The 12515-nt window shown below is 41.3% G+C and overlaps 1 protein-coding gene across 2 annotated transcripts in view; it reads right to left on the bottom strand.

The window, feature by feature from the left end:
• Positions 1-3973: 3973 nt before the first annotated feature.
• Positions 3974-12515, bottom strand: part of LOC140464045 (zinc transporter ZIP11-like) — a 765315-nt gene continuing 756773 nt past the window's right edge. For both annotated transcript variants that reach the window (XM_072558684.1, XM_072558685.1), the window contains one exon: positions 3974-11771. In XM_072558684.1, the coding sequence (XP_072414785.1) occupies positions 11693-11771 (79 nt within the window). In that variant the 3' untranslated portion in view covers positions 3974-11692. The remainder of the gene's footprint in view (positions 11772-12515) is intronic.

Here is a 12515-nt window from a genome sequence, read left to right as displayed (position 1 = left end):
ATGAACCTTTGCCATCAACTACTACCCTCTGTCTTCTTCCAGAGAGCCAATTCCTAATCCAAACCTCCAACTCACCCTCAATGCCATATCTCTGTATTTTCTGCAGTAGCCTACCATGGGGGACCTTATCAAACGCCTTACTAAAATCCATATATACCACATCTACCGCTTTCCCCTCATCTACCTCCTTAGTCACCTTCTCAAAGAATTCAATAAGGTTTGTGAGGCACGACTTGCCCTTCACAAAACCATGCTGACTATCCTTGATCACATCATTCTTATCCAGATGTGCATAAATCCTATCCCTTACAATTCTCTCTAAGACTTTGCCCACAACAGAAGTGAGACTCACTGGCCTATAGTTACTAGGATTATCCCTACTCCCCTTCTTGAACAAGGGAACCACGTTTGCTAGCCTCCAGTCCTCTGGCACTACTCCTGTCGACAAAGAGGACACAAAAATCAAGGCCAATGGCTCTGCAATCTCCTCCCTTGCTTCCCAGAGAATCCTAGGATAAATGCCATCAGGCCCAGGGGACTTATCTATTTTCACCCTTGCCAGAATTTCCAACACCTCTTCTCTACATATCTCAAAGCCATCCATTCTACTTATTCGTGCCTCAGTATTCATATCGACAACAATGTCCTGTTCCTGAGTGAATACTGACGAAAAGTATTCATTCAGCGCCTCCCCAATCTCTTCAGCCTCCACACGCAACTTCCCATTACTATCCTTGATTGGACCTATTCCTTCCCTAGTCATTCTTTTATTCCTAACATACCTATAGAAAGCCTTAGGGTTTTCCCTAATCCTACCAACTAAGCACCTTTCATGTCCCCTCCTTGCTGCTCTTAGCTCTCTCTTCAGGTCCTTCCGGGCTACCTTATAACTCTCAATTGCCCCTATTGAACCTTCACGCCTCATCTTTACAAAGGCCGCCCTCTTCCATTTAACAAGGGATTCCAACTCCTTATTAAACCACGGCTCCCTCACACGACCCTTTCCTCCCTGCCTGATAGGTACGTACTTATCAACGACACTCAATAGTTGCTCCTTGAACAAGTTCCACATATCAATTACGCTCTTGCCTTGGAATCTACTTTTCCAATCCACACATCCTAAGTCATGCCTCAACGCATCATAATTTCCCTGCCCCCAGCTATAACTCTTGCCCTGTAGTACACACTTATCCCTCTCCATCACTAGAGTAAAAATCACCGAATTGTGGTCACTGTCCCCAAAGTGCTCACCTACCCCTAGTTCTAATACCTGGCCTGGTTCGTTACCCAGAACCAAATCCAGTATGGCCTCACCTCTTGTTGGCTTATCTACATATTGTGTCAGGAAACTCTCCTGCACACATTGCACAAACACTGACCCATCTAACGAACTTGAGCTATAGCTTTCCCAATCAATATCAGGAAAGTTAAAGTCTCCCATAACAATCACCCTATTACTGTCACTCTTCTCCTGAATCATCTTCGCAATCCTTTCTTCAACGATTCTAGGACTATTAGGAGGCCTGTAAAAGACTCCTAACTGGGTGACCTCACCTCTCCTATTCCTAACCTCAACCCAAACTACCTCAGATGGCAAATCTTCGTCCATCTTCCTTTCCACCGCTGTAATACTATCTTTGACAAGCAAAGCCACACCCCCCCCTCTTTTGCCCCCACCTCTGACCCTACTAAAACATTTAAACCCTGGAACCTGCAACAGCCAATCCTGTCCCTGATCTAGCCACGTCTCCGTAATAGCCACAACATCGAAGTCCCAGGTACCAACCCACGCTGCGAGTTCACCTACCTTATTTCGTATACTTCTGGCATTAAAGTATACACACTTCAAGCCACTCTTCTGTTTACAGGCACCCTCCTTTAAGATTGATGCCATATTCCTAACCTCCCTACACTCCAGGTCCTGCACCCTACAGCTACAGTCTGGGTTCCCATGCCCCTGCAGAGTTAGTTTAAACCCCCCCCAAGAGCACTAGCAAACCTCCCCCCAAGGATACTGGTGCCCCTCAGGTTCAGGTGCAGACCATCCTGTTTATAGAGGTCCCACCTTCCCCAGAAAGAACCCCAGTTATCCAAGTACCGAAATCCCTCCCTCCTGCACCATCCCTGTAGCCACGCATTTAACTCTTCTCTCTCCCTATTCCTCGACTCTCTATCATGTGGCACGGGTAACAAACCAGAGACAACAACTCTGTTCGTTCTAACTCTGAGCTTCCAACCTAGCTCCCTAAAAGCCTGTCTAACATCCTCAGCACTCCTCCTACCTATGTCATTGGTGCCAATATGGACCACGACTTCAGGCTGCTCCCCCTCCCCCTTAAGGACCCGGAAAACACGATCAGAGACATCACGTACCCTTGCACCTGGGAGGCAACATACCAAACGTGAGTCTCTCTCGTTCCCACAAAACCGCCTATCTGTGCCCCGAACTATCGAGTCCCCAATTATTATTGCTCTGCTCTTCTCCACCCTTCCCTTCTGAGTAGCGGGGACAGGCTCCGTGCCAGAGGCCTGAGCCCCGTTACTTACCCCTGGTAAGTCGTCCCCCCCACAAGTATCCAAAACGGTATACTTGTTCTTGAGGGGAACGACCACAGGGGGTCCCTGCACTGGCTGCTTCCTCCCAGTCCCCCTCACTGTCACCCATCTATCTGCCATCTTTGGAGTTACTACTTCCCTATAGCTCCGATCTATGACCCCCTCTGCCTCCCGAATGATCCGAAGTTCATCCAACTCCAGCTCCAGTTCCCTAACACGGTCTTGGAGGAGCTGGAGATGGGTGCACTTCCTGCAAGTGTAATCAGCAGGGACGTCCATGGCATCCCTCACCTCATACATGTTGCAGGAGGAACATTGCACTGCCTTCACTGCCATCCCTCTAAAGCTAACCTTTATTTTAAACAAAAAACTGGGTCTAAAGAATACAACAAGCAAAATTCGGCACTTACCTCCTTACCACAACGGATCTTATTATTAGGTTAGAGGAGGAGGGCGGGTGGGAGGCACTACCTCCGTAGTGCCTCGGGTTCTTCAGCTGTGCGCTTTTAAAGGGGAAACAAACCTACCCAGGTAAGCTTACGCTCTACCTGCTTCCGGGTCTCGGCTGCCTCTCTGGTCGTCGTCACTTCCCCCTGCTGCTCCCGCTCTTTCTGTGAAGAGAGTGAAAAAAACACCGCTGCCCGCTACCGGTAAGTACTTTTAAAACAAACAGTCTTACCTTAGCTGCTGCTCGCAATCAAAATGACCGTTAGCGTCGAAGGGTGAGTATTTATACTCACTGCTTTCCTTCCCGGCTGCCTCTCTGGTCGTCATCACTTCCCCCTGCTGCTCCCGCTCTTTCTGTGAAGAGAGTGAAAAAAACACCGCTGCCCGCTACCGGTAAGTACTTTTAAAACAAACAGTCTTACCTTAGCTGCTGCTCGCAATCAAAATGACCGTTAGCGTCGAAGGGTGAGTATTTATACTCACTGCTTTCCTTCCCGGCTGCCTCTCTGGTCGTCGTCACTTCCCCCTGCTGCTCCCGCTCTTTCTGTGAAGAGAGTGAAAAAAACACCGCTGCCCGCTACCGGTAAGTACTTTTAAAACAAACAGTCTTACCTTAGCTGCTGCTCGCAATCAAAAAAAAAAAAATTGTCCTGATGCATGCAAGATGAAAGCTTTGTCAATGTGTCTCTTTTCAGAATGAATTTAATTCAGATGCATTTTTAATGAAATTCTCACAGTCTTTTCAATATTCGAGTGGATGGAGATTCTTTCTCATATAAGTGGACAATTCCATTCAGGTCTTGGTTTGGTTTTTCAACACTTACCTTGAAGATTTACAAATGGTAGCGCCTTAGTGTCAATGTGGTTTCTTTTGAAGTATACACAGGAGTCCGGGACTGCAGTAGGTTACTGATGGTGAAGTTGTTTCTCCAGTTTTTACTTCAAATAACATACAGCAACACCTCATGGATTTCAATAAAGTGATTTATTCCCAGAATACATCTCCAAGAATTGTTGCATTAAAATTAGTTCTAGGCCTCTTAAATCATTAAGGCATTGACTGTACAGAAATATTATTATATTTCCACAAAGGTAGTCAACTGCAAAAGATACAAGGTAAGGCATAAGCTGCTGGAATTTGAATGTTAAATTTATCATAGCTCATAAAAATCTGTCAACAAATACTTCAGCAAAATGGAGAATGTGATTATTACCAGTGTCTTAATTAGCAAATTGGCAAATAAAACATTAGTTTGGCATGTAGATTTAGGGAGTGACCTGTAGCAAAAGAACAAGTGCTCACATTTAGGTTTTGACATTTTGATCCCCCTTTGAGAATAGGAGGAAGCTAATGGCTGCTGGAAAGCAAAACAATGCAGGGAAGTAGAAATGTGATTTCATCTCACCCAAAAACCAAGCTCAGTCGTCACCCCCACGTCCCAAGTTTAAACAAGTTTCAATAATGCAGACTCATGTCTCCTGTCACAGAATGATTTCAGAAAAGGTATGAGTATTCCTTCATTTAATTGGGGTTCCTTCATCCATCCCTCTTTATGCTTAACACATAGCGATTTTAAATCATATAGCGTTGTGCAGTCAAATGAATTACACAGATTGCCATGGAACTAAAATGTTTGTTCTCACCAATACTTTTTTAAGTAGTGACCAAAATCTCAATGTTGAAAGACAAATGAGTAATGTGAGAGATTGCAAGATACGTGAGGAGGCTAATGAAACTTTGTTTTTTGTATATCTTTCCTTATGTTTACTGGAATGATTCAGAAAATGTCATCTATCATTGTGAAAGGGGGGAGATAATTTGAGTCTCAATTGACTCAAAGGTGCCACAGTTGGTGAGAAGATTCAAATGAACTCAATCCTTTTTCGTAAATGTCATAGTGCAGTACCAGGTTCACAAAAACCCATGATAGAATTTAAGGCTGACCAACATATTCATTCACTGCTGGGATCTGAGGGAGTCTTCAACCTTTCAATGGGGCCTTATAACTGCTCACAACATAACCCTGTCAGTCAACACAGGGATACACAGGCTAATTCTAACAGACAAGCAGCAGGAACCTTATCAGAGGTACACAGCTCATCACATTCCAGTCGAGTTATGATGCACAATCTGACTTGGGGTGGGATGGGTGGCAAAAAAGAATCTGTGTGGATTTCTTAGTAGTTTGGTTTACAGACTCTTAAGAATGCTGATGAGTTTCTTTATACAAACGTATGAACAAGGAGCAGTATGCTTTTCAGCCCCTTGAGCCTTCTCTGCTATTTAATAAGATCCTGGCTGATCAGATTGTAATCTCAAATTCACATTTCTGCCCACCCCAATAACCTTTTACCTGTTTGCTTACTATTCAACTCTGACTAAAATATTCAAGACTCTTCGTCCACTGACCTTTTAGGATAAGAGACTCATAACCCTCCGAGAGCAAAAGATCCTTCTCATCTTAAATGGGGGATCCCTTATGTTAAAAAAAAGACTCTCTAGTTCTAGATTCTTCCATATCAGAAAGTGTCCCTTCCACACCCAACCCTGTCAAGAGGCCCCAGGATCTTGAATGTTTATATCACAGTCAGATGCTTGGCTGAGAAAAAAAGTATTTATATTGTTGTTTTTGTGGACTTGATGTTCATACAAAAATGTGTGCTTAAAAGAAAAGAAATTCACAGCCATTGGAGGACTGGGCTGAATTATTTAATCAACAGGGATCTCCAGCCAAAATATTCTGCGCGTGAGAATAATTTAGACGCAGACTGAATGAATGGATTTTTTAAAATGTGTATTCCTGGCACAAAGATTCACCCATTGAGAGCTTGTCTGGGAAAACTGCAGGTATGTTCCCTATAATTTTCCATTCAAATTGAGAGAAAATTGTGTGGGTTTGGGAGTGCGATGTGCCAAGATGCTCCCCCAGTGAGGTTCTCTCCCAGATATACATATTAGTGCCCTTCCCAAATTGCTATTGAATGGAAGGGAGATCTCCAGCATGGGCTGAAATATTTTACCTTGTACTTTTTGCACTCACCATCCCTTGGGTTAACAGTGACCATTTTGATCAAACAATCAATATACAGTACGGATTTTGCTCAGTGAGAACTTTTTTCCCTCTCTTTTTGTTTTAGTTTACATAAACCCTCACCTATGGTGTGACGGTTATTGTTTAGTGCATGTCTTTTGGTCTGGCACCTGGCCAGGGCAGCTATCTGTTTACCTTCATATTCGCCTGGAGGGTTAAACCTTCAAGCATGGGTTCTTCTGCTGAATTACACATATAATTACTTACATTTGCCTGTAATAAAAAGTATTAACTTGCACCCAGGTTACATTATTTCATCACACGCACACGTGCAAACAACAAAGAAGAGCATTAGAAGGTGACACTGGAAGCCAACGTTTGTAGGCCAGGAACAATTAAGACAAAAACTTTTCACATTTGAGGAATGAGGAATATTTAGTGGAAAACAGAGATTAATTTCACAGCAGAATGTAAATGGTAAAGTGGTGCACTCATTGATCTGTGGCCATCAACAAATTAAACTCCATTGCCTTAACCATAATACATAAAGGAGAACTATCTCATTTTGATTAATTGGGATTCCAACCAAATGTTTGGAAGGGGATGGGATGCAGGAATTACATTGTGTGTATTTTCATCAACTTCCAGTACTTTCAACATTTTATCACAACCAGTAAATAAGGTTCAGGTCATTACAAGTAAAAATACAACATAAATACAACTTAACAACATAATTAGCAAGCTGCATTTCAATTAAAGTATTTGTCCCTGCTCTAAATTCATCAAGGTTAAATTCACAATAATGGATTTAATGGGTCAATATTAGTCAACTTATTCCACCTCAAAATCATTTATCCAACATAAGGCTATTTACCTTAACTTTAAAATGAAGATGATTAAGCTAATCTTCAAGTGAGAATTTTAGTGGGGTATTATTGGGATTAACTTGATTTTAGTTTCTTGAATTAAAATGACAACTGTGACTACAATTAGAATATGAAAGTCTAGTCACTTGTATGCACAAATATTAAGCATTAGCTCCATTCTATTTGGGATAAGCATCAGTGCTATGAGGGCTAGGGCGTATTCGCGCATTCATTTCCTCTTCAAATGTTCTTGTTGTTTTGACTGTTCATGTGAGGATTCAAGTTGGACTTGAACTTCAATGACACCTGTGTTTTGCTCAACTGGTGAAAAGTGTATTGCACCCTCACCACCAGTTAAAGGATGTGTCAATGTACATTTACACTGCAGTCCTCTTCTAACAGTGCAGGAGAGAACCCATGAAGGAAACCATCTCGCCAACTTTCCATTAATCTCACTTGGCCTCCACTTGGTAGCCTGTCCAACAAGGTGAGGTCAAATCTAATTTTGAAAGAAATGGTGAAAAGAGGTCTGTGTTCATTCCACTGGCTTGTGGAATAATGTGTTGGAACATCACCAGACAAACTCTTGGGAAACCACCCAAGACAAGCTTACACTAAATGATATTAAAGTGGTTTTCCTTCAGGATGGTGAGGGATTAAAAATAACTCGGAAAGTTTTAATTTATCTTTGTAGTTTTGCACACTATTTGCGCAGAAAGGAGGGGAGGGAAAGGGCTGGAAAAATGTCCTTTTTCCACCAGGCTGTCCAAATAAATGGGATTGTTAGAAATTAACTTGATATTGAATTGTGTCGACTGGGGATGGCTGCACAGTTTAATGCTCCAAACAATGATCACATTTGCATGTTAAATTCATTGAATCCAATGTCTGTTTGGAATACAGTACGTAACTCAAGTTCTCAACTATCTGGATTAGTCAATGACTAGAGTGCACTCTCTCATGCCCACTTCAAGACCTTTTCACTTTTATTTACCTAGTCAGCAAATAAGGACCAGAAGTTTAAAAAAAACAGTACTTAAAAACAGGAGCTAATAAAAGTACACTATGCACACGGAAGCACTGGGATAATCAGAACCAGACGGTAGACTTCAAGCGACAAGACAAAAACAAGGAAGTAGTTTTAAACTTGTATTCGTGGACGGACATGCCAAAAATTGGCCAAGATTTAAGTGTTTTCTGATCCTCGTACACCCCTACTGAATAGCAATGCCATGCCATCTCATTCAGCATGAATTAGACGGAGTTTAAGGAAAAGTGTTGTCAACGGTACAGCAGAATCAAGGAATTGAGATGTAATTGTGATGGAAACAGTCTCAGATCACGCCAGATTCTTCCAAATATCATTCCCAGTCTCCAAGCTGCAGCAGAACAGCACCTTTTTATTAGTTTGGCCCCTCTATGTTCCAAAATTTAATGAATAGAATCAAATCCAAAGGACTCATGAATACCTTTTGACTTATATTTGAAGTTTATATGAGTCAGGGCATTTTGATTCATGGAGAAAGTGAGGACAGCAGATGCTGGAGATCAGAGATGAAGAGTGTGGTGCTGGAAAAGTACAGCTGGTCAGGCAGCATCCGAGGAGCAGGAGAGTTGAGCACAGGCATAATTCCTGATGAAGAGCTTATGGTTGAAATGTTGATTCTCCTGCTCCTCGGATGCTGCCTGACCAACTGTGCTTTTCCAGCACCACGTATTTTGATTTCTCTAAATTTTACTGCACTTAGCATTGTTTCTCAGATCATTAATGAGTTCAAACTCTTATGAATATTGTCCCTTTAAGTCTTCGAATAAAATTTGAGTTCACCCACACAATGCTACGAGGGTCTCCTGCAAGTCAGCATCAAAATCTTGAAAATATTCTGCAATCCAACAGTTATTCATGAAAGAATTAATGAATAACATACTTCTCTGCACAAAAAAGTGAGCTAAATCAAAGTAGGACACAGTGCAAATCCAGCACAGGACAGAAATAGAATCCAGGTTTTAGAATATTGATCAGCTTACAGATATTGAAAACCCTTTGTTTCCTATTATACCTGCCTTCAGAAGTTTTTTTGCTCATCTTGTTTGCTTCATTCATATCACATTGATGAATTTTACCTTAAACCATCGATGTTATTTTGGAAGAATACACCACAAGTGATATTGTCTGGTGATATGAACCTACAAAGCAGAGCAAAACACGATGATACGGGTTGCACCTGAATAGTAAAAGCTTTTTGGCTTAAATATAAACTGATTACAGAATTACAGCTGTCTGTCAATTTAAAAGACAATGCCGAAGGGTTTCAGAATCTACTGAGTAGCTAAATAGGTTCTCAACAGCAAGTTATTTCAGAGTCAGAGGCAATCAACAACAAAGGATCTGTACCGTCCTTGCACAATAAAGTGCACCAAAAAGCTCTGGCAGTACAAGATTGGACACCCTCCCCACCCTGTTCCACACCCATCTGCAATCAACATTTCTACTAGCTTGTATCTTGGGGCAAGTTATCTGCATTGAAGCTGAGAAGACTACCCTCCCCTACCCTACCCCCAACACCTGATCTATTTCTCTGCTCAGTTCATCATAGAATTGTACTGAATGTACCCCAAAAACAACTGTCGCATTCCATTTTGCTTCAGCCAGAAGTGCAACAGGTTGAATAGACTTTGACAACAGATTCAGAATAACCTTATGGTTTTATGTTGGTGAAAAACATGGAACCAGTTCGAACAAATGTGTATCTAAGGTATTTCAAAGTTAAATACTGTACCAATTTGAACTCTGGTACTTTTTGCTTAGAAAAAAAACCCAAGCCCACCAGTAAGACATTTGTTGAGTGAAGTTTTATGGTATGAAGCAATCCTGCAAGAAGAATATCGGCAAAAAGTTAGTGAGGGAACTAAAACTTCCAAAAGATCTTTCTAAACCACCAGGAGGGTTTGTCAGGGTTAAAGAGTTCAACCATTATTCTTTAGCCAAAGTCTCTAACAAGTTTTGCTTTACTTTTCTGTTTTGTTTTCATGCCAGCAATATTGTGCCAGAACAATATCTTTCAATAGCCTTTCTATAATGCACCTCATTACAGTAGTTATATATTTACTTCAAACAAACATGACATTGTGTGGCTAAGTGCTGTTTAATATGAGCAACTGGCCAAGAGGACACTGATGTCAAGTTCTGTAAATGGGTGTGTATGGCATGAATACAGTTAACCTTGCAATACAACTGGTCGATTGTGTTCAATGGGAAATGTTCAGTACAGCTCCAGGTTCTGGCTGACTTGATGTGGTATTTAAAGTTTACATTCCTTTGTGTGGGCATGGGAAAGATGCAGTTACAGATTTTATTGCCCCCTTCTAAATTCCTGGACATCAGATATCTTTTGATTGCTTTATTAGCTGCTCATGAGATATTCTCTGTCCCTGTTTGTTTGCTGCCTGACATGTTTGAAGCAATAAAAAGAAACTCATTCTTTATGGTCACACTGATCCCACATCAATCCTCCAGGCACCAGTCTGGTAACTGGTTGCAAAGGTCATTTATAGGTAGCTGTTGCACCAATTTACCTTTGGAGCCACTTAATGGCTGTTTATACTAGTTGATGGTAATCCTATACTATCCAAAGATGTGCCATCTCATTGAATATATTCTGGTTCTAAGTTAGCACTCACTTGGCATCTAATTGGCTTGAGATCACTTCAGGCTGCCTCTTATATGGTGTGAGCTTTGAACTACTCATGATTCGGGCCTGACGTGTCAACTAGAAATCTTGCATTATTGGTTATTACATTCCTACTTAGATTTTGCCACTGAGGTAAAATGCTCTGGAATTGTTTGCAATTCACTTCAATAAGAACAAAGCTAGATATTGATATCGGAGAGATGCAACAACTAAGATGTGGCACATCTAAATATTTTTTACTTGTAGTTTCTTTTGCATTAAAAAAACAAGTTGTAAATATAAAGTGACATAGGCCAGTTAATGTCTAATGATGTGTGTTGGGAGCAATATTTGGACAGCGCCATCAGATGTGTTCAAATCTTTTCAGACATTACGCGCTGACTGATACTGACCAGCGAGATGTCGTAGATCGTTGGAAGACTGATGTGAACAAGACAGTTGAACATGTTCGAAGAGTGCAGATAACATGTTTCAGATAAAGCATTTTGCAAAAAAAAAGGTATCATATGTTCCACATTCCACAGTGAAAGTAATATTCTTCAAAAGGTCATCATGTCTGCTTTCTTCTTAATACAGTGTCCCTTTGACGTTCTGAAGTACCACGTGATAAGCATCTTTCAATGGGTGATCATTAATGAATTACAATAATTCATTGTGGAATTACTAGACTATAAAGTGGGCAATGGTGGATCCTCAAGTTTACCTGACTCCTTGGTTCATGCTGACGAACGTTTAGTCGTGATACTTTCACTGATGTAATAAGAATTGAATCACCAAAAGCTGGAGACCGAAACAAACCACACACTAAGCAAATTATAGGAATTCAAAAGTTGGGGTAAACCCACAAATGAGAACAAGTGTCAAACGATCAACGATGCTGGACAATCAAGTGTTAACAATAACCCCAGACTGGAAGCTGCTGACATATTTTGCTGAGTCAATATTATTTCTCAGTGAGAGCAAGTTAATTGCAGCAACCTTGAAATTAAAATTTTGTATGATGATCTGTCAAATAGATTTAAAATAAAAATGCATTTTTTTCTAAATGGGGAAAATGATTGTTTCCAAACTAATTTCTTCAGTAAAATAAATCTTGAGGTTAGCTCAGGCCAACATCGAGCGACATCATCAAGACAAATCCTGCGATGGAAGTCCAGGATGCCAATTTGCCATTTCCACTGAAAATGAAAGCAATGCTGTCAGTCTTTCTTACAATGCTTCAATTGTCATTCTGCACACAGATCTTTGGAATGACTCATTGAATTAGAATAACATACAATACTTGCCTTCACCTGTTCAGTGACAGACACGTATGCATAACCTATAAAACATGGACTGGCATTTACATGTGCTTTCTTTATTCTTTCACAGGATGTGCACAACCGTGGTATGACCAACATTTGTTGTCTATTTCTAACTGCCCTTGAACGGAATGGCTTGCTTCCTTTTTCAGAGTAGCCAAGTTCGGTACCAATGGGGATGGCCTCAACCAGGACCTCGGGTTCATGTCACACTACAGGTGATCCCACTGCAATATACACTTTCTCACACACGTGCGCACAAGTGCACACATGCACACACACACTCACCTACAGACCCACACACTCACGCAGACCCTCTCTCATACACACACTCTCTCGTACGCTCACACATATATCCCCCACACTCACACCTGCACTATTTCACAGACTTATATCCCATTACACTCACATACATACACATATTCTCTTACACCCCCCTACACACACCCACATGCATACACTCACTTGGTCTCCCCGACATGCACACACATTTACATTTTGAGGTAAATTTGTACTTGTAGGATTACATTTTATTTTGCTCAAAAACTGCATAAATCCTGGTAAGGTTCTGTAAATCCCATTTTACAAATAGAATCAGTCTGACCTAGCATTGGGACACAA

This window comes from Chiloscyllium punctatum, chromosome 39, assembly GCF_047496795.1.
Source record: "Chiloscyllium punctatum isolate Juve2018m chromosome 39, sChiPun1.3, whole genome shotgun sequence".
NCBI classification, from domain to species: domain Eukaryota; kingdom Metazoa; phylum Chordata; class Chondrichthyes; order Orectolobiformes; family Hemiscylliidae; genus Chiloscyllium; species Chiloscyllium punctatum.
This window is presented reverse-complemented; position numbering and strand designations above follow the sequence as displayed.